Source organism: Apodemus sylvaticus, chromosome 1 (assembly GCF_947179515.1).
Source record: "Apodemus sylvaticus chromosome 1, mApoSyl1.1, whole genome shotgun sequence".
NCBI classification, from domain to species: Eukaryota; Metazoa; Chordata; class Mammalia; order Rodentia; family Muridae; genus Apodemus; species Apodemus sylvaticus.
Window position 1 is genome coordinate 46,757,129 of NC_067472.1, and position 22,477 is coordinate 46,779,605.

Here is a 22,477-nt window from a genome sequence, read left to right on the forward strand (position 1 = left end):
CCTCTGGTCCTGACTGTATTCGGCTTGCTCATTATGCTCGCGTTAATACCTCCTCACAGCTTGAGGAGCTCCTGCAGAAGAGCCAAAATTCGGGCTCCTGCTCCTCAATTCACGACAGAGATAGTGAGAGAACAGCGACTTGAAAGAGGCTGTCCCAGATGAGGGTGGTGGTAGCTGTAGGGGTGGGGTGGGGCGGGGTGGGGCTGCCGCTAATGTTCTTAGCCACCTGTGGCGCAGCGAGTTAAAGCCCAAGTGCAAATACGAAGGCTTCTTTCGTGATTTTTGAGACAGGGTCCCTCTGTGTGGGCCTTGGCTGGCCTCCAAGCAGCTATCCTCCTACCTCACCCTCCTGAGTGTTGTGATTATCAGATGCATCGGGTCACAATCCTATGACTTCACTCTTCAGCCCTTTCTTTACTCTGCACAGCCTTCTTTGGGTGTCCTGTCTCTACATCAGAGTGTCTGTGAGGGTCTTAGGAAAGTCTGGTGAATTAATGGGGACTGGCTCTGGAACAAATGTCGCAGAGCCCAGCCCAGCTGGGGGTGGGCCAGGAGCAATGGGTTTGCGCGCCACCTCGGAAGTTGTTCAGAGGTCAGGACAGGGGACTCTGCGCCCAGAGGTGCACGGAGGCAGTAGGCTCCTCGCCACGCGGGTGGCTGGTGCAATCCCCCTGCTCTCTTGCGTTGACCGCTAAGGCGGATTGAAATTCTAAACTCCAGGAGGAGCAATTGATCTCAGGCTCCGAGAGTGAGCGTGGCCAATGGGAGGGGAGCTTCTGAATGCGAGCCAATCAGTGAGCGGCCTGAGCCAGCGAACCAATGGAGCGCCGACTCTGCAAGCTGAAGGCTGCCTTGCCTTTGCATCCGGAGACGCGGGCAGTTCGCGTGGTCTCTGCTTCTGCCACTTTCCCCGCTATCGCCTTAACACCATGGACGCCGCCAAGCAAGTGGTTAACTTTGGGCCCGGGCCTGCCAAGCTGCCACACTCGGTAAGATGGCTGGGGTTCGGTCAGAGTGCGGGCATCAGGATGTGGGTGTAGGGATGCATCTGTTGAGATACAGACATCGGTGAGCCGGGGTGCCACCGTGGAGAGATAGTTGCTGAGGCTGAAATGCGCTCCTGTGCACAGACGCCGGCGCTTACTTGCAGTCTCACACCTGGCTTCCCGGCGGTGTGGTCTTGGTGGCTTCAGCGTACACCGGCGAGCGCGGGAGTGTGAATGAATGGGTGGTCTGGGCGAGCACGTCTCCTTCCGGGAAGTTCAGGCTAAGCTCAGGGCGCTGGGAGCACAGTCCTCAGAACTCGGAAGTTGAAAGCTGCTGGCTTCTCCCTCTTCGCCTCCCCCGAACCCATCCACGTCTCCAGCCTTTCTCCCGGAAATCTGCTTGTCTCCTCAGACTCTGAAAGGCATTGGTCTGTTTGGCCAAGATCCATTCACTTGATCCGTGTGCCATCCCGTCCCGTCCTGCACGGGTTCCTCCCGCACCCCAGCTGTGCGGAATGAGATGCCTCTCATGGCCTGGAGCCCATGGACCAGCTGCCCAAGCTGCTATCTGATGATCGGTTGCCACAGCGCGCAGGCACGGCCAAGAATTGTACAATTATCTTTTGTTGAACCCTGGCGATCTCCCCGGGACACTACGGTCTCTGTTGGGTAGAAACTGGATAATGTGAGAGAGGGAAAGACGCACAAGTCGAGAACAGGGCTTATTCTGCAGTCATTGCAGTTCATCCTCCGCGACGGTCTTCGGTAGAATTGTGGGAACTTCTGGAGGCCTCCCCCAACCCCGATCCCTCCCTGTTTTTGGAAAGCTGATCTATCTATCTATCTATCTATCTATCTATCTATCTATCTATCTATCTTATCTATCTTTTATTTATTTTTTTTTAAAAATTTGCCAGTGGGGTAAGGCAATATCACAGTACAGGCTAGCCCAGAATTTACTTTGTACCGAAAGCAAATCCTGCCTCCACCTCCCAAGAGAGGGTGTCTTAGGGTTGCTATTGCTGTGATGAAACACTGTGACCAAAAGCATCTTATGGAAGAAAGGGTTTATTTCACTCACAGTTCCTCTAACAGTTCATTACCAAAAGCAGTGAGAACGGGGACTTGGAGGCAGGAACTGATGCAGAGGCTGTGGAGAGGTCCTGCTTATTGGCTTGCACTCCACGTCTTTTTCAGTCTTTATAGCACTCAGGACCACCAGCCCAGGGGTGCCACCACCCACAATGTCAAGTTAACATGAAACTAGTCAGCATGTAGGATTTACAGGCATGTGCGATTAACTTCAATGTAGGAGGAGTCTTCTCGATTTAGTTGAATTATAAAGATTAGAGAAGTTTTCAAAAATTTTTGACTGTTCATAAAAATGATATTTATGAAATGTTGTACGTGAGACTGGAGAGATGGTTTGGGGCTCTAGCATTTGACTAGAAGTCTTTTTTTTTTTAATAGTAGTTTTGGTTATAAAATAAAATTTTTCATTTGTTAAAAATTACGTGTATGCATGTGTGTTTGTGTGTGGGCGTGTGCACATGAGTTCAGGTGCCTGAGGAAGTGAGTTAGAGGTGGTTGTGAGCTAGCTGATGTGGGTTCTGGGGCTCAAACTCCACGGCTGAGCCATCTCTCCCATGAGCCCTCTGGCCATCACTGAAAGGAAGGCACTTAGAAAAACACAGTGCTAGAGACTGTGATGACCGAGTGGAGGACCCACTTTGGTTGGTTCACAACTGCTTGTAAATCTCCAAGGTATTGGATGTCTTCAGGCTTCTGAAGGTATACGTACAAATAAATGAATAATAAATAACGTAAATTTTTAAAAAATGACTTAATAAGTTCAAAGATGGTTTCAGGTGGTTGGTGAAGGGATCTGGTAGAGTAGCTCTTCCTTGTTATTTGCAAAGGCAGGTCCTGGTTAATCGTATTTAGCACACAAAACCCAAGCATCTGTTCCAGGTGCTTCTTTTAATATAAATGCTTTCACTAATATTTACTTGTATGTTTTTGATTTATGTGTGTGTATCATACACATACATATATATAAAAACCAAGATTCTGTTTTTGTGTTGCAGTTGCTTCTTTTAGTATATGAATGTATAAACTAAGATTTACTCAAATTTTTTATTCATGTATACACAATATATACAAGTTGATATAAACATATATTACACATAGATGGCCAGTGCAGTTTCAACATATAATTTAGTGATACCTCATTTTCTTTTTTTTAAGCTAGTTCTTTGGGCCAGGATTTGGACCCTTGTCAGTCTTCCACTAGTTAAGGTTACAGAACTGCTATCTACACGAGTTCTTAGATGGTGTCTCTTTTTGTTTGTCTGAGATAAGGTCTCATATAGCCCTGGCTGACTTGTTACTAATTATTTAGGCCAGGCTGCCTTCAAACTCGGATATCTGCCTGCTTCTGCTTCCCAAGTGCTGGGGTTAAAGGCGTGTGCCACCACACTGGGCCTTAACTAGTGTCTTGATGCCATCTACCATTTGGATTCTTTCTCACGGAGTCTTTTGCCCTTGGTGTTTAATTTTAGAGTATTTATTTATTTTTCTGCCCTTTTTTGAGACAGTCTCTTTACAGCACCCTGGCTGTCCTGGAACACTTGTAGAACAGGCTGGCCTTGAACTCACAGAGAACCATCTGCTTCTGTCCTCTGAGTGGTGGGCCTAAAGACATGTGCTGTGCCACCACACCCAGCCTGCCTGAGCCTTTCTTTATTATGGATATCTTTTGTTTACCTACCAACAGGATCCATTTCTTGTCTCAGCAATATTTAGCATATTGACATTCTTATTTAGGCAAACTGAGCTCTCTCTCTCTCTCTCTGTTTTAATACTGCCTTTCCCCCCCCAATTTCCTGGTTTAGATAAGAAGAACATATATCCTATTTTCTATTTCTCTCTTCACCCTTCCTTTTTCTGATTACTTTCTTTGTTTCCTTCCTTCTGATTTCCTTTCTTTTGGTGTTGGGCATTGAACCAAGGGCCCCCAGTGCGCCCAACACATTTTATACCAGTGAGCTACAGTCCTAGCTTCTGTTTTCCATTGCATTATAGGGGAATTGATATTGCTTATTTTATTTGATTTAGAGAAATTTATGTGAATGATTGGTTTCCCAGTTAATGTCACATCCATAAATCCCCATGGCCTTTCAAAGGCTGCCTTATCAGAATGGAATACTTATATGTAAAGTCAAGATGTAGCCCACAACTGAATGAAAACCTTTCTTTCAGTCTGGGTTGAATACATTTTCTCTTTCCTCCCCCTCCCCCCAACTTTGCTGCAAATGAAACTTGGGGCTTTCTATGTGCTAAGCAACTGCTCTCTCTCTAGCTATATTTATCAATACTACTATTGATTCTCATTGGCTCCTAGAGTTTATTTTAATGCACAGCAGGTTTTTGCCATTGCTACCTATCAGAATCTTTAATGCCCCCTCCCCCCAACTGACCTGCCTGTATGATTTGGACATAGCATAGATTTTGTTCCTCTTGGTCTCCAAACTGAGAACTTTATATATTTAATAAGTAGGCTTTTAAGAGAGAGTGAATGAGTTTTCTAGGGGACACATTTTCTAGGAAACTGGTAAATTTATGTCTTTGAAACAGTATCCTGGCTCAATCATGTTGCCTAATTTCAGTCTCAGCTTGTGTAAGTTGTACCTGTGAGGCTCTGGGGAGGGAGGGAAGGGGCGTGGCTGGGAGCAGACACCTGGCTCCTTCCAGGCCTCTGCTCAGCTGTCTCCACCTCCCAGGTGTGTGTGAAGAGGAGAGTTGTGCACAGCATGTTGCAATCATCTCTCTTTTCTTCTCCCAGGTATTGTTAGAGATACAGAAGCAGCTACTAGACTACAAAGGACTTGGCATCAGCGTGCTTGGTAAGGTTCACTTTTGGATTCTATTTCTATCCCAGTTTAAAAAAGAACAAATCTCTCAAGCCCAGGCTTTGCTCTGTCTTCCAGACAGAGTAATAGGTAATAGGTGCAGTATAGACTATAGTATGAGATCCTGTCTTAGAAGAAGAAAAATAAGGCAGGCGCGTTGGCACAGGCCTTTAATCGCAGTTAAAGGTCCCGTTGCCTTTAATGTCTCGGATCTCGTGTTCACTGGAGTCAAAACTAACGAAACCTAAGTGCACGTGAGAACTTTAGATGTGGCCCATTGGTTCATAACTGGTTTTTACTGAGCACAAGATGTGAAGTGAGCAGATTTGCATAAGGGGGGGGCCACCAAGTGCAAGTCATATTGCTTCACATTCAATGTGGCTTTAAACTTTAAATAAAAGTTTGTAAGTTAAAAAGTTCATAAGCCTCTGTGGCGATCTTGCTCATTAATAATTTATTTGTTAAACTTTTGCTCTTGTTTAGGAAGAGAACCTCCAAGCTCTAGAATTTATACCTATCTATCATCTGTGTATCTGTCTATCATCTATCTGTCGATCATCTATCATATCTGTCACTTTCTTGCAGGTCCCACAGGCTGCACCGTGGGAAGGGACTTTAGGGTTAGCTGTCTTCCTGTGTTAATGTTCCTTCCTATGTGTGTGGTGTAGGGCTCTGCTTGAGTGTCTTTCTTGTTGCTTGTTTGTTCCATTTTGCTTTTTTTTCTTTATTTTTTGATACAGGGTCTCTTTATGTAGGCCTGACTGTCCTCTAACTATGTAGACCAGGTTGGCCTCGACTCACAGAGAACCTTCTGTCCGTGCCTCCCAAGTGCTGGGATTAAAGGCATGCACCATCATGCCTGACTTTTTTTGTTTCTAAGATAGGATTTCATACAGTAGTCTAGGTTGGCCTTGGACTCTTGACAGTGACAATCCACCTGCCTCAGTCTCTGAATACTAAGGTTATAGGAGTAAGCCACCATGATTGAGTCTTTTATTTTTAGACAAAAATCATGCTATTAGCTCAGGTTAGCCTTGAATTTAAATCCTCAGCCTCCTGAATGCTGGGATTAGGGAATGACGTGGGTGTATGGTCACTCCTGCTTAGATCTCTGTGTCTACAGTTTGGGAAAAGAGATAGAGCAGGGTCTGATAAGAGAGAACCTTAGGACCAGTTAATGTGGCACTTGACTAAAATCACTGTGCGGTGACTACAGGACTGAAATGTTACAGTTTCAACATCAGCGTGAGCTCAGCAGTTGTCCAACACAGTGAGAGAGTCCGTGTCTACCATCTGAACCCAGGGCTTTCCTCATACCATTTCTCCATAAACTTCACAGCCATTTTTTATTTGGTATTATACTTGACTTTCTTTTTTGTTTTTGTTTTTCTTTTTTGCTTCCACAGAAATGAGTCACAGGTCATCAGATTTCGCCAAGATTATTGGCAACACAGAGAATCTTGTGAGGGAATTGCTGTAAGTTTTTAACAAGTATTTAAAACATTATTTTATCTTATGTGTGCGCATGCCTGAGTATAAGTATGTGTGCCCCATGGGAGCATGCAGAGGGCAGAGAAAGGGTCAGAACCCCTAGAACTGGAATCACAGACTGTTGGGAGCTACCATGGGGGTGCGGGGAACTGAAGCTGGGGTCTCTGCATGAGCAGTGAATGCTCGCATCCGGTTGTGATGTTTCTTAAAAGAACAACTTGTTAGTATTGTTCTCTAGGTCATAAACCTGGGTGTCTACTACATTATGTTCTATACTACACACTTCGTTTAGAATGTCCACAGGAGGACACAGTCATCATGATCTGAGCACAGGTCTTGGCCAGATCCCACTGGCTAGCTTTCTTCACCATCATCCCCTGAGTTGGTGTTGGCCATCACTGAATTCTGAAGGTTGCACAGCAGAAGTGGGATTCCCTAAAGAAAGCACGCCATTTCTACCATCACCCATGGCAAAGAACCCAGTAAATAAATAACAAAATTGGCTAGGGCAAAGTGATAGTGAGACTTTACCACATTTCTTTTTCTTTTAATGTTTATTTTGGATGTGTGTGTTTGTATATGTGTGTGTACTCACAGAGGCCAGAAACAGACATTGGATACTCTGGGGCTGGAGTTATAGACGTTTGTCAGCTGCTTGAATGTGGGTGCTGGGAACCGAACCCAAGTTTTCAGCAAGAGCAGACTGTGTATTTAACCACTGAACCACCTCCCCAGCCTCTGTAGAGGAAGATTGAAAATATGCATTTAGTGGGCCAGCCCCCATTCTCCATATTTGACGTGTTAGTTTATGTATTTATGGACACTTGTTTTTATGTCCAGAGCCGTTCCCAACAACTACAAGGTGATCTTTGTACAAGGAGGTGGGTGTGGCCAGTTCAGTGCTGTCCCCTTAAATCTGATTGGCCTGAAAACTGGAAGGCGCGCCGACTATGTGGTGACAGGAGCTTGGTCAGCTAAGGCCGCAGAAGAAGCCAAGAAGTTTGGGACAGTGAACATTGTCCACCCTAAACTTGCAAGTTACACGAGTAAGTTCTGGGACCTGAAGCTGCATGGGGAGGTGGTGGCTGGCCATCGCCTTTTCTTCTCTATTGTTACTCTCCTCCTGTCAGTAGTGATCTCCGTTAGATGTGCTGTGATGGTGGTCCACTGACTACTCCTTTAGAAGGATGAGAGTCTTGCTTACCTAAAAGCCCAGGAACAGTTTGGTGGTTTTATGGGGCGAGCAAGGGTCCCAGGGGTGCTGCCCATGTCTTAGTCGCTCCTTATCTTCTCTAGAAGACTGTAGCCTAGCCCCTTATCTAGGAAGATGGCTGAAGTTGCTCTTCAGCTTCTTATATTTTAACTTTTAGTGCCCTTGTTAGAACATCCCAATAATAGTATCACGTGCCCTGCTGTGAAGCAGTTACTGACTCAGTTACCTTTCACCCCTAGGGGTATAGATTTGATTGGCCCTGTTGGAACCACATATCTCCAGAGTGGGTAACTCTGAGGTTCTAAGAAGAAACTAGTAGACACCAATGGGAGTGTAGAGTGGATGGGTGCTTGATGACAAGAAAACTTGCATAGAACCTCCTCCTTTTGTTGGTTCGTTTGGTCTTTTGAGACAGGGTCTTGCTACTACCTCTGTCTGACCTGGTAGTTTTGATGTAGCACAGGCTGGCCTTGACTACTCAGAGTAGTCTTTTTCCCCTTAACCTTTCAAGTGCTGGGTTACATGTTTGCACCAGTACACTTGGCCCCTCTCTGCAAATAACATTGGAATGTTATTTGTGCCCAATAAAAGGATGATGTGGGTCATCCCCAGCTGTTAGTGGTGATGGCAAGAGTGAGTGGGTAGGCCCAGGTTCTTCTTGTCAAGTGCTTCGGACTTAGTTTTCCCCTCAGGAAGTTAACCAGTCTCCTGGGTGACATCATCTACATATGGAAAAAGCAGAATCTCAAATTTGCCCTTTGTGACAGAAATTCCAGATCCAAGCACCTGGAACCTCAACCCGGACGCCTCCTATGTGTACTTCTGTGCAAACGAGACTGTGCATGGGGTGGAGTTTGACTTCATACCGGACGTCAAGGGAGCAGTGCTCGTCTGTGACATGTCCTCTAACTTCCTATCCAGGCCAGTGGACGTTTCCAAGGTAGAGTATGAAAGGCTGGTTTGGGGAACCAGTGAATGTTCCTTTGAGCTATTTTGATATATGGACTTGTGGGGAAGACTGGGCGTGCATGCGTTGGCATGTTCTTTGCCCTGCGGACCATCTTACTGGCCCCGTTTTGACTACTTTTAGGCGTCCAGCTCAGTGAGGTCAAGCACATCACCATTGCTCTGCCTTCACCTCTGTCCAACCCCAAGAACTTTCAGATTGTTCTGTAACTTTGTCCCATTAGGATTTCACACCCCAGCCTTTGCCAACCACCATCCAGCAATTATGAATTTGTTCTCAAGGGACCTCCCATAAATGGGATCGTGATATTTGTCCTTTAGTGCTTGGCTTAAATTCACTAGTGCCTTCACGGTTTACAATGTGGGATATAGTTAAACTTCAGTTTTAGACTAATATTCCATTATTTAAGTTTATAACATTTGGTTTATAGCCATATTCTGTTTTTAAAAAAAGATCTCACTACATAGCTCAGCCCAGCCTGGCCTTGAACTTGAAGCTCCCTGTCTTCTTTTATGCCAGGATTACACATGTTTGGCTAAACCAAACTGTGTCACATGTAAACCATACACTCTTACTTGGTTTCCTGAGGATTTCATTGGGGATAAAGAAACAGGACTATATCTTTGTACAACAAAATGTTCTCAGGAACGGTTAGACCTTGGTATGTGAAAATTCCCCTTCAGTGAGTGGCTCGCCACTCACGTTGTTTGCGGCAGTCCCTTCAAAACAACTTCTGAGGCTCTCTAAGTGGAAGAGCATATTAATTAATTTTGACCTAAATGTTTTTTAAACTGATTTATTTTATATATGGATGTTTGGCCTGCCTGCCTGTGTGTGTACAGATGTGTGTTTGATGCTGGCGGTGGTCAGGAGAGGAGGGCAGTGCGAGTCCTGGGAGCTGAACCCAGGTCCTCTGAGAAGCAATAAGTTCTCTAAACCACTGGACCGTTCTGCAGCTCACTGATTTAAATTTTAAAAAAATAATATTTTAACCATTTCAGTATTTAATGAAAATATATAACTAAAATATTTTTCATTTCAAATTATGAAAACATTAATAGTTGTACAAAATAATTTTTTAGATTAAATGATAGTGTTTTATTTTGGTTACCAAAGATTTGGAGGCTTATTTATTTATTTATTATATTAGTTTTCAATGTTGTGTATGAAGCTCAGGCTTTATGAGTCATAAGCATGTTTTATTACTGAATTATCCCTCAATACAGAGAATCTTATATACCAGGCTAGCTTTGAACTCACTATGAAGGCAAGGGTGACCTTGAACTCCAGAGTCTTCTGCTTGCATTTTCGAAGAGCTGGAACTACAGTTGTGTATCACTAAGCCAGACCAGAAGGCCTATATTACTTTGTTAAAAAAATTTTTTTTTTAGATTTACTTCTTTTTTTCCCATGAGATTTTTTTTTTTATTGAATGGGGGGAGAAATCAAGGAAGAAAAGAAAGAGCATACTTACTTCTTATATGTATATTAGCTATATATACATACATTCATACATAATACATACATAATACATATATACATACATACATACATACATACACACACACACACATACAGGTGCCATGTATGCTCTTTGAGTCCTCAAAGGTCAGGAGAGGATGTTAGGACCCCTGGAACTAGAGTTACAGATGTTTGTGAGTAACTGTCTGGGTTCTGGGAAACAAACCTGGATCCTCTGTAAGAGCAACATGTGCTCTTAACTGCTGAGCCATCTCTCCAGCTCCGAGAGGGCCTGTTTGGAAACAGAACAAGGATTGCGAGAACATGAGTATGTCGCAGGACTTGACAGTCCTGGGTGTGGGAGGCCTCCTCTGGGCAAAGGCCGGGCCTTGGGTCTCAGAAGTGCTGACTCGCTGTTTTGGGTAGAGACTCTATAGTACGACATGCTCCTAGGCAGAAGTTGGTCCCTTCATTAAAACAACTGTTGGGAGGAGAGCCAGATCTTGGCATGCATGGCTTAGGGATGACTACTGATGCTTCTGAAATAGCCAATGTTTCTTTCTTTTTTTTTTTAAAGTTTGGTGTGATTTTTGCTGGTGCTCAGAAGAATGTTGGCTCTGCTGGGGTGACGGTGGTGATTGTCCGCGATGACCTGCTGGGGTTCGCCCTCAGAGAGTGCCCATCAGTTCTCGACTACAAAGTGCAGGCTGGAAACAACTCTTTGTATAACACACCTCCGTGTTTCAGGTAACTCTGGGACTCTGTAGTCTTCTCTCCAGGCAGAAGCAAAATGGAGCGTGCTTCTTTAGCTGGTGACCTGAGAGCCCCAGACACTCAGTGACCTTTGCACAGCTCTCCTCTAGGCACTGTCTGGTCAGGTTTTCTTGCTGCCCTTTTTGGTAAAGATGACAATCTTGCTCTTTGCTTGATCTCGATAATCTAGGCGCCAACTGTTGACCATTAACCCACAAGCTCCCTAGATAAAGTGCCATGGCCGGTGTCTCAGACAAACAAGGTGACTTTCCAGAAGGAACAGGGTCAGGCTAGGGCAAGCGTGCCAGAGTTCTTTCCGTCCCTGCTGTAGAAAATGACTCCCCCATACACAAGAAAGGGAAGAGTTTGGAGTTAAAATCCAATTGGACGTTACCCTCTTGTTTCTGTCCCTTCCCCCCCCCCCCCCCCCCCCCCCCCCCCGCCAACCCCCCTTTCCTTTGAGTTGAGTGTTCTGGGGTTAACTCTCCTGGTCATTCCTTACTCTTGGACCTTGATCGAAGATGTTTCTAAGATGAATGTTGTCCGAAGGGTGGGTGGAGTTTGCTTCTATCTCGTACTCCCCAGCTTACCTTTGGGATTCTAGGCAATGGGGAAATACCAGTAGACATTAGTCAGGAGGGGACAGCTGAAGACAAAGGTGGTTCCATTGGGGACCACCAGTTGGAGTCCTAGAAGAGCAGTTGAGGTACCGGGCTGTGTGGGCAGGATGTTAGAAGGTGGGGCCACATTCCTGCCTTATAGTCTTCCAGCCTTCTGAAGAGAATGGTGAGATCCTTGTGATGGTGCTCACCTACAATCCCAGGACTAGGGGTGGAGTCAGGAAGACTGAGACTGGGCTACACAGGGAGACGCTGTCTCCAAAACAAAATAATGTGAGGAGGCAGGACCAGAGTGAAGGAAGACTGCCCTGGAAATGTGTCCAGAGGCCAACTGAAGAGCTAGGTGTGCCGTGTACACCCTTGGGCACCTTTTCTGAGAGGTTTAAAGAGACGTGATAGGTATGTTTACAAGTGGTTTGTTGATGCCACACTTACTTGTGAATAGTGAGAGAAGAGGCTAGATGTCTGGTGGGAAGTAGAAAAGGCTGGACACCTAGAACGGCCATATGCCAGTCCACATACCTTCTTCCTCAGATCGCAGGGGTGTCTCACAGCACATCAGGGTGTCGAGTATGTAGACTGAAACTGAGCAGATACAGAACAGGTGAAAGGTAGGACTTGGTGGTTGTCCCCTCAGCCCCTGCCTGATCATTTATCTTTGTTGATAAGACAACATGATTTCTATGTGACTTAAGTACTCAAAGTTCACTACAATGCTTTAAGGATTCAAGGATAGAAAATGGCTCACCATCTTCCCATGGAGATAAGATGACAGCGCGTTCAGAGCAGGGGGGTGGGGGGTGGGGGTGGGAGGGTGGGGGATGGGGATGGGGGTGGGGTGGGATGTGGGGGAGGTACCCTCAGCCCTCCCCACTCCACACGTAGGCAGATAAGGATGCAAGGATGTCCGGATGATCCTCTTTGTTTGGTCAGAGTCCAAAGATTGTAGGCTTTGGGAACTGTTTGGTTCTTCTGGATAAGCTGGGCCATGAATTGTTGATCAGTAGCGTTATGCAGGAACTGGGCTGGAATAAAGGGATGGCTTTCTTTTTAATCTGTTGGTAGAACACACTTGGCCCTTCTAGAAGGTGGAGAAGATATTAACCCTTTAAACTTCATAAAGTACCTCTTACATATGCATATTGAGATGTTAAGCAAAGATTGTTTTTAACTCCAATGTGAGGGGAAAAATGTCTTTTATCCAGTTATCTTATTTCAGATGGTAAAAATATAGATATGGTGGCATGCCTGTATTCCCAGGGCTTAGGAGACAGAAGAAACAGGAGTGTAAGGTCATGTTTAGCTATTTAGCAAGTGCAGGGGCAGAGTATGGCCTATGCAGAGGCTCTTGAGAGGAGGGGAGCAGCTGCGTGAAGGCTTTCACAAGTTTCTGAAAGAGTTATGAGACCTAGATCCCATCCCAAGCTCGTCCGTGACTTGGGGACTTCTGGTAACCTTTTCTAAACTCTGACACACAGGGTATAATTTATATTGTTTTTAAATATATATATATTAATAACACCCACTCTTAGCAAAAGTTTCCAAGTTACCAGGGAAACACTGCCTGCCTACCCAATTACCCCTCATTATCTATCAAAGACTCTTTCCAGGACCCCCAAGGAGTCTAAAATTCTTAGGTGATCAAATCTCTTTTTTTTTTTTTTAAATGGCCTAGTAGATAGCTATGCAATCCTTTTTCATGCTTTAAGTCATCTCTAGATTATTTATAATACCTAATATAATATAAATGCTCTAAATAATTTATATACTATATTGGGAAAGCAGTAAAGACAAGGAAAAGATTTGTTTGCATTCATTTGAGATGCCGATTTTGAAATTTTGTTTTTTCTGTACAAGGTTGGCTGAACCCATGGTTGCCAAATTCGGGAGTTTGAGGAGGTCAGCTGCATACTGTCATATATTTTATTGTGTCAGTGAACTGTGAACCATGTTGCTTTTAGACTCATGTGACTACCTTTTTCAACCCAGCAGTGTACCGAGGGCACTCTGCTGTGTTAGGTTAAATGCCTGCCCTTTCTACTCTTCTTTCCATAGCTGCATGCTATTGCAGAGGTCATTTCAGGTGGTACGCCTATTTGGTGTGTTTGTAGGTGTGGCCAGTTTAGAAGTAGAGGCATCAGTCAGGTGAAAGTGTGCACCAGTAGTAGAAAAAATTGGGCCCAACTTGTGAATCCACACAGCATTGTAAGGCTCTGATGGTTTCAAGAGTTTTGGCTTTAGAGGAGAGAGGTCTGAGTTACTGATAAAATGGAAGCCCAAAAGACCTTGTGATAAGCATTCACGGGGGCCTTGCTGCGGTGCTTAGCCAGGAGCTGGGTGGGAACCCAGGCAGGAACTTTCTCTCCCTGGGGCTCTCCTTTCTGCTTTCTGAGCAGCCTGCTTCCTTCAGATCCAGCTGCTGCTTGCTGAGGCCTTGGAGACCCAGACTAAGGGGCCTGGCTGCAGGCAGTCTGCAGAAGTGTGTTGGCTTTCTGCTGCTCTGGCCTGCTCAGATCCTAAGAAGGCAGCCACAGTGTATGGGCAGCAAGCCTGAACACGGGGGCTCCAGTGTTGTTGGTCCTGAGGCCTGGCTGAGACAGAGGCCCTTGCTGCTTTGGATTTTCTTAGAGAATCTACAGTTTTGAAACATAGGAATAACAAAACACCAGGTAAAAGTGATCGTGGTTTCCTAAAAGTCATGATTGCACTTGGCTCTGTTAGTCTGGGATGTTTCCGTGGTTCATAGGTGTGTAGCTGTAGCTGCAGTTTGTGGTTATGTAAAGTTCTGTGTGTCTGGTGTTGCTTTCTGTTGCCTTCTGGGAAGAAACTCCAGGGTTCTTGGCCTACCTGCTTGAGACAGTGAATGATCAATCAGTCTGTGTCAGAGGTTTCTGAGGGATAGCCCTTTGGCTGTCAGCTCTGCAGCGCTTTGGCTGTTCTCCCCAGGCCCTGCACTAAGCATAGGTTTGTGGGAGATAAGAAGTCTGAACACTTGGCTCAAAAATTGATAGTCCTTTGTTGTGGCTGGGCCTCTTAGGACCAGGAACGCAAACCTTGTACCTGTACCGTGAGCAGGAAGCAGCTGGGTGGGGCATCCCTGTCACCACTTTTGCTAAGTCTTCCTTCCCATCAGACCTCGGCAGCTTCCATAGACCACCTTTATCCCACACCTGGACACAGCTACATGCTAGAGAGAAAGGAACTGGGAGCTGATGCCTCCAGAGTCCACGCTCGAGGAGAACGGGAGACCTGCTTCTCCTTGGGCTTCCACTGAGGGGCATGTGGGATCTTTTTAAAGGCACTCAGAAGATTTTTGGCAAACTACCTGCCTGGCAGTCTCAAATTCCATTTAATTTCAGCTTACTGTGGGTCCCTGACAGCTACCTATTGTGTAGGCTATTCTGGGTAGGCCCTGGGCCAAGCATGGGTTTTGTGGGAGATAAGTCTTAACACTTGGCTCAGAAAGAGAAAAACAACTGTTGCGACTGGGCCTCAGAACCAGTGACACAAATCTTACACCACCTATTCTCCAGTTTTCCAGTTCTTTTTCTTTTTTTCTTCTTCTTTTTTTTTTCTTTTCTTTTCTTTTCTTTTTTCTTTCTTTCTTTCTTTCTTTTTTTTTTTTTTGGTGTATTTTGAGAATAGTTGTCTGAATAGTCTTGTTATGTAGTTCAGGTTGGCCTAGAAAACTCTATGTAGTTCAGGCTGAACCATCCGGCTTCAGTCTACCAGTTGCCAAGGTAACAAGTAGGTTGCTCCCCATTTCTGATCTTTGCTTCACTAGCCAGAATGTTGGCTTCTCTGTTTAGCTAGAAATGAGATCTTCTACCTGGGATGTGCTAGTCCACTTCCGCCTCTCCCCACTCCCCGCTTAGAAGATCCCAGGGAAGTTGCTGATTGGTGTAGTTAAGTCTCAGGCCCACCTCTTAGGACCAGGGAAGCAAATCTTGCAGCTGAATCTGCATGTTGGATGTGGGGGTAGAGCAGAGAAGAACAGGAGAACAGGCGTCCACCACAGGTAGTGATGACTCTGTGTCCTCAGAGGTAACGACAAGGCTTATGCTTCCATGGTGACTCATCCTGTGTGGTATGTCTGGACTAGTCCTGTGTGTGTGAACCTGCGGTGTCCATCACTGCCCGCCTCTGCCAGGTGGGTGGCACTGACTTGGGACTCTGGGAGAGAAAAGCACAGTGTGTGACTGGGCGGGGGTGGCACACGCCTGTAATCCCAGCACTCTGGGAGGCAGAAGATTTCTGAGTTCGAGGCCAGCCTGGTCTACCGAGTGAGTTCCAGGAACTATACAGAGCTATACAGAGAAACCCTGTCTCGAAAAAAAAATAAATCCAAAAAACAAACAAACCAAAAAAACCCAAAAATAACAACAACAACAACAACAACAACAAAAGCACAGTGTGGGCTTCCAGCCTTCTAGCATTAGAGTCTAAACAAGGCCACAGACCTTTAAAATAAAGGAACAGAGTGGTAAAACAAAAGCAAGACAGGCCATATAACCCTGTGTGGGACATAGGAGCAAAGGACTCCGGGGACTCAGGAGGGGTGGAGAGCTGGCTTAGGGTGGGTTGGGGGGGGACAATCTAGAGAAGCGGTTCTCAACCTCCCTGACAATGCCACCCTTTAATTCAGTTCCTCATGTTGTGCAGATCCCCAGCCATGAAGTTATTTTCATTGCTACTTCACAACTGTAATTTTGCTATTGTTATGAATCGTAATGTAAATATCTGTGTTTTCTGACAGTCTTAGGCAACCCCTGTGAAAGAGTCATTCAGTCAGGGTTGTGACTCACAAGTCTCAAGAGATGGGGATGTGTGGTCCCCATTTGCAGGGTTCCTTGAGGGTCTGGTGCTCTTTGTGTTGCCTCTTTAGAATACCACGTGAGCTTCTGCTGCATTGGCTTGGTTAACTGTGGCTTGCTCTTCGAGTGGTCTGCTTTTATCCATTTGTTATGATGCTGAAAGTGTCGGTGTGACTCCCAATGCCAGTTTGCTTACGTGTCCTCTTGGCTTTCGCAGAGGCGAACTTACTGGTGTTATGTTTTATCCCTGCTTTAGCATCTACGTCATGGGCATGGTCCTGGAATGGATCAAGAACAATGGCGGAGCAGCAGCCATGGAGAAGCTCAGCTCCATCAAATCCCAAATGATTTATGAGATCATCGATAATTCTCAAGGATTTTATGTGTAAGTCAATGCGTTATAGCTCTTATGAATTGGAAACTCTCTTTCTGGAAACTTCCCTTTCCCCTGGACACTTATGCCTGGTGAGTGATGGTCCCAGGTAACCCTGCCAGGGATGGATGATCATGTATTGATCACGGGCTGCATTTGTGAGGTCTAGACAATACATAGATATTGTAGGCATTTCCTGAGGCTGCTGGGGGATGGAAGTAGGGAAGTTCTTTGCTCTTGTACCTCAGCTGGGAAACCCCAATCTTTTGGGTCATGTCCCCAAATGCTCTGACCTGCGGAAGTGTGCATCACTATCTGGGATAGGACTCCTCTCCCACTTCTTCCTCCCTGTGACAGTGGAAAACTGTTGCAGGAAGCGATTGGTTTTGCCTAAGGTTCCCTATTGGTCCCTCATTGTAAATCCCTGCTCCTGATACCCACCTCCCCGTGTGGGCTTGTGCACAGGCACACATGGGTACTGCTTGTATAGGTCAGAGGGCAACTCCTTGCCAGTCATCACTTTTCACCTTGTTTGAAGCAGGGTCTCTTTGTTTTTTATAGAGACATTTGCCAGGCTAACTGTCCTGTGAGCTTCCAGGGTTCTCCTCCCATCTAAACAATCTGCTGCCCACTGAACCTTCCCCGTCTATCAAAGTTCACAGCCTCCTTTCTCCTACGACAGATGTCCCCATCGCCGCAGTCTGAATGAGATCGGCAGGGTTGTCTTTTATCTGGTTAAATACTTTGCTGCCAGGGATGGGTGATCGTGTATTGATCACTGGCTGCATTTGTGAGGTCTAGACAATACATAGATATTGTAGGCATTTCCTGGGGCTGCTGTAATAAAGCATCCATGAACTTGTTCTGCCTAAAACAACAGAATTTCTCAGTTTTAGAAGCCCAGAGTTCAAGATATTCTTGGTTTGGTTCCCTCTAGAGACTCTTGGGAAAAATGTCTTTCTTCTCTCGGAGCTTGTTCCTGACTTAAGCTGTGCCATCTTGGTCTCTGTCTTTTGTGGCCTTTTCCTTTCTTGTTTTCTGTTTTACTTATGTGTCCTCCAGAGCTTCAGGATGATTTTGCTGAGACGTGTTTTCACTATGTATCCCAGGCTGGCCTTGAACTTTCTATGTCCCTCAGACTGGTTTTAGATTTGTCCTTCTGCCTTCCTTTACCAAGGGCTGAGATTATAGATGTGGGCTAACACTCCCACCTTCTATGGTAGCCTCCTGAAGATCATTGCCATCATTTATTTGATCTGCAAAACACAAGTGACAAGTTTTCGAAGGCGGTCAGATTCATGAGTTCTGGATGGTGAGAGATGGACATGTGTCCTCGATCCATCATGCCACACCAAGCTTCTCACCGTAATGGCAGACAGGATGCACCTAGGGTAGCGCCTGGCCGTTAGAAGCGTCATGGATAGTAATGGCATGCCATCTTCCCTAGCCCTCAGGTGGGTGCAGATGTGTGTTGGCCATATATCACATGGTATGTTGTGGATATGTTGTGTTTATATATCCAATTCCATATATATACATAAGCATTTATATTCAATGAGCAAACCAGGACTTCTCTTTTTAATAGTCATGATTCTTTGAGAGGTTTAGTCTGTTGTAATAGATGTAACTTGCACTTACTTGCTTTGAGTATTTTCATGGGCCACTGGAATAGAAAAGACTGATGCTTCAGTCCTAGATTTTAGCCAAGACTCGCTGAGTTTGTGCAGGTGAAGGGTATGGGGGCATTCTTGGATAACTAGGCCTATAAATCATGCCACCATCACCTTCCCACTAACATGCTCGTGTCTGTCTGTGGGAACTCTTGGCTTACAGTGCTCTCTAGCCACTGGCTGGGATTGCAGAGGTGTGCCACCATGCTGGCTTCCCGTAGGTTCCTGGTTCCTGAATTCAAGTCTTCATGCTCGCAGAGCAAGCAGTTGGCTGACGGAGCCATCTCCCCAGTCCCCATAGCTATTTTTCTAAAACACAGATCTACTACTGTATAAGCTCACTATCCCTCATCATTCAGGGATCCAGTCAAATGCCAGAAGAGTGCCTGTAGGCTCTCCATGGTCCAGGGCCACATGCCTCCAGACATCCCTGCCAGGAGCCCAACATGCCACCTGAGCCAGAGCTTGGCAGCCTCTTCCTCCTCCGCAAGTCCTCCCATTCCCTCTGCCTCCTCTGCTCTCCCTTCCCTACTTCCACATGGTCCCCTCGTCAGCACTGCTCAGCAGGGTTGCCATTTTGGGATTCTGTAGTCTTCTCCAGCTAACCACCCTCCTCACCTCGAAGTCTAATTCCATCTTTCACTGGGAGGAGAACGACTGATTCCCTTCTTAGTCTTGCATGAGAGACATGAGGCTGTGGGTGACATGTAATGTGCTCGTGATTCAGTCTTCAGTTCTGAGCTTTTATGACGTGATTGTTTGTTTCCTATTATTTTCCCCTTTCGTGGCAGGGTGGGTCATTAACGGGCATGAGTCGCAAGTCCAGATCTTTGATTCTAAGTCTTCAGCCGCGTAGAGGCCCTGTTTGTCTGCAGCCTTGCAGAAAGAGCTTTATACTTGTGCTGTGTGGCTGACATGTGCTCGTAGCTATGTAAATTACCCACTCAATTGTCACAGATAGTGTGAAACACTATGCTGCTTCTAATATTCAAGTGAAGGGACAGAGTCTGACAGAAATTAGATACAAGTTATACAAGTGAATGCTAGCCTACTGTTGTGTGAATGAGGCTTTTACCCATGGGTAAATTGTAACATTCTGGGGAAGAATCTGTTTGCTTTCATCTATCTATCTATCTTTCTTTCTTTCTTTCTTTCTTTCTTTCTTTCTTTCTTTCTTTCTTTCTTTCTTTCTTTCTTTCTTTCTTTCTTTTCCTTCCTTCCTTCCTTTCTTTCTTTTTTCTTTTTTTCTTTCTTTCTATCTCGTTTTAAGATTTTATTTAGTTTTTATTTATATGAGTACACTGCAGCTGTCTTCAGTCACACACTAGAAGAGTGCATCGGATCCCATTACAGATGGTTGTAAGCCATCATGTGGTTGCTGGGAATTGAACTCAGGACCTCTGGCAGAGCAGTCAGTGCTCTTAGCCATTGAGCCATCTCTCCAGCCCTTGCTTTCATTTCTTTTCCTTCTTTTTATTCATCCATTTGTTTATTTTTGAGTCAGGGTCCCGCTTGGCCCTGGCTGGCCTTGAAATCACTACGTGGCTATGGATGACCCTGAATACTGGTCCTCATGCCTCCATGCTGGGTTTACAGGCTTCTACCACCAGAACCTTGTACATGTTAAGCACTCTGTCAGCTGAATGCCAGCCCCTGCCCTCAGTACTGTTTAAGAACCTATACGCTTGTTTATGACACTCTACCCCCTAGAGACGTAGCTGGGATAATAAACATGCTTTTCAGATGTCCCGTGGAGCGCCAAAATAGAAGCAGGATGAACGTTCCATTTCGCATCGGCAATGCCAAGGGAGATGAAGCTTTGGAAAAGCGATTTCTCGATAAGGCAGAGGAACTCAATATGATCTCCTTGAAGGGGCACAGGTAAGCACGTCTTGTTCCCAGGCTTGTCAGAGGCAGAAAGAAGCAAATTCAGAACCTTATACAGCCTGGGGTAGTGGTTACAGATGTGCTGGGGAATAAGCCTGCTTCTGGTTGGGTCACAGTACGTCTTGAGTGGGGTTCCTTCAGCACTGAAGGTGCCTTTGGTAGGGCTGCCTGCTCCACTCTGGTGTCCACAGACTGTCACTGGGCTCAGCTGAACATCAGATACCCTGAACAGGAGACCTGCAGCAGCCGAGTGCTGTCTGTCTGACTGGTTGGAACTGTTGCATGGCCTAGTGAGTGGCATGGCCCCAAACCCAGTCACCCTCCTCATCTGGATCCCCCTCCCCCACATTTAGTTTCTTCTTTATCAAAGGTGAATAGTTTGGTCAAATAGTTGGGTGTGGTCAAAGTCCAGTGTATGCATCTCTGGAAAATGCCACAGTGGAACCCATTAATTTGTACAAATAACAAGTCAATAACCACTCTAAAAACGTGACTAGTTTGAGGTAGTTAAGTGGGAGCAAGATGGGTGACTTCACCGCACAAGGGATTTCCTAATGACTTGGAGGTGTCACTACCTGCTCAGAATGCGTTAGAGTACAAGCTTGAGGATCCTGGTTCGGGCTTGGAGCTGCCCGTCTCGGGAGGGCAGGTTAGTGAAAGTTGTGCCCAGCAGATGCCTTTTACAGTTCACGGTGTTCTGTGTTGTTGCGGTTTAAACCTGGAACCTTATGTGTGGTAGTCAAGGGCTTTCACCCCAATTTCCTTGGTCTAACTGGATGGGTCTCGGTTGTTTTAGGTCAGTGGGAGGCATCCGCGCCTCTCTGTACAATGCTGTCACAACTGAAGATGTTGAGAAGTTGGCCGCCTTCATGAAGAATTTTCTGGAGATGCATCAGCTGTGAGCGTCTGCCCGTGAGCGGCCTGCAGCGTTTCGAGTAACCTGGGACTGGCTACAGAAACCTAACAGACGTGGGTTTTTCCAAATACATGCTTATTACAGATTCCTTTGTTAAAGAATAACAACTAAACATCATGGGGCACTACAGAGCCGAGGAAATTGCCAGCCAATGGCCACCTCCATTCTTACGAGACCGGGAAGCCTTTCGAAAGCGTTCCTGTCACTTTTCTAACGAACTCAGCCTGTCGGTCATCTCCGCCGCTCCCTTCTCTGGTGGACTGAAGGACTTGCCGGGACTTTTCCCTGCTGGTTCCAACTGGTTATTATTAGGAGTATATCACAAGGAGCCCGAGAGGCCCTCTGTGCTGAATCGACAGCAGTGAGTTTGCTGGGTTCTGCAGCTGTTGGTTAAAGTCAACCTCTACTCAAGAGCATTTTGGATCTGCATACTGCCATTCCCATAAAGAGATAGGCGTGATGTGCTGTGTTTATGTAGTGGGTATTTTTTTTTAAACACCATATGGTTTATATCTATGCCTTTATATTTCTAACAAAACAGTTCTGTAGAGGCATTTAGAGTTTGTTCAGCTCGTGACTTTGTGCGTGACTGTTGTCCGTTGTGGACACCTTCCACCTACTGCCTTTTCAAGCTGCTTCATGAGAAGGATCTAGACATTCCGTGGTTCACTTTTCTCTCTTTGCCACAAGTAGAAGAAATGGTTGATTCTTTGCTTTTCAGTTAGGCCGTTAAACAAAACTCAGTTACACCCCCAGCCCCCAAGCTGATCACATGGCCGTTTTTATAGTTTAACCTGGGCGACACTTTTCATTCCAGATCTTTGCTGAGGTCTTCTCTGGTTGTTCATGTGTTAGTGTTTTCAATTGACTGAAGAATATTAAAGTCCTAAGTCATCTAAACCATTGCCTGTGAGTTATTCTGCTTGTTTTTTGAGTCAGATGCTGCATTTAAACATTCTGATGGGAAGCCCAGGGTCTAAAAATAGCCTGTGCTAGGGTAACGCAGTCCAGACAAAGGTGTCAGGCTTAGTTCTTGTGCAACTCGGCGTGGTTGCTTGCCTTTTACTTTGGAACAAACACAGCCAGCAGAGTCCCTTCCAGTACAACTCCCAGGGGACAACTTTGTGACCTCTGTCCCTGTTAGCCCAGGTGGGGAAAAGGCAGCAGAACAGTTTAGAGCTCATCTTGTTTCATTTGATTGCACAAGGAGAAAACACTGATTAGTTGGTTCCCCTGGTCAGGTTCCACCAGCTCATTTGTGAAGAATTGAAATAACACCCAGCACTGTAGGACATTTGTATTTAAAACAGGCTCTCTCTTCGTCTCTAAATGCCAAGAGCCAGTTTGATCATTCAGGGTCACAAACAGCACTGGTGCTCAGAGTGCTTGTGAACCCCCATTTTCCCCACTTCAAC

General features: G+C 45.7%; 1 protein-coding gene across 1 annotated transcript; it reads left to right on the forward strand.

Annotated features, from left to right (window-relative positions):
* The first annotated feature begins 839 nt into the window (after positions 1 to 839).
* Psat1 (phosphoserine aminotransferase 1) lies at positions 840 to 21,962 on the forward strand. Its single transcript, XM_052188799.1, has 9 exons — positions 840 to 989; positions 4,831 to 4,891; positions 6,304 to 6,373; positions 7,229 to 7,434; positions 8,369 to 8,541; positions 10,607 to 10,776; positions 16,473 to 16,601; positions 20,003 to 20,140; positions 20,943 to 21,962. The coding sequence occupies exons 1-9, from the start codon at positions 930 to 932 to the stop codon at positions 21,046 to 21,048; spliced, it is 1,113 nt and encodes a 370-aa protein (XP_052044759.1). The 5' UTR covers positions 840 to 929; the 3' UTR covers positions 21,049 to 21,962.
* Positions 21,963 to 22,477: the final 515 nt, after the last annotated feature.

Excerpts from the sequence above, each read along its gene's own strand:
- Psat1 (XM_052188799.1), top strand. The coding sequence starts at position 930 with ATGGACGCCGCCAAGCAAGTGGTTAACTTTGGGCCCGGGCCTGCCAAG. Across the intron at positions 990-4,830 it reads CTGCCAAGCTGCCACACTCG|GTATTGTTAGAGATACAGAA; the intron begins GTAAGATGGCTG and ends TTCTTCTCCCAG. Across the intron at positions 8,542-10,606 it reads GGCCAGTGGACGTTTCCAAG|TTTGGTGTGATTTTTGCTGG; the intron begins GTAGAGTATGAA and ends TTTTTTTTAAAG.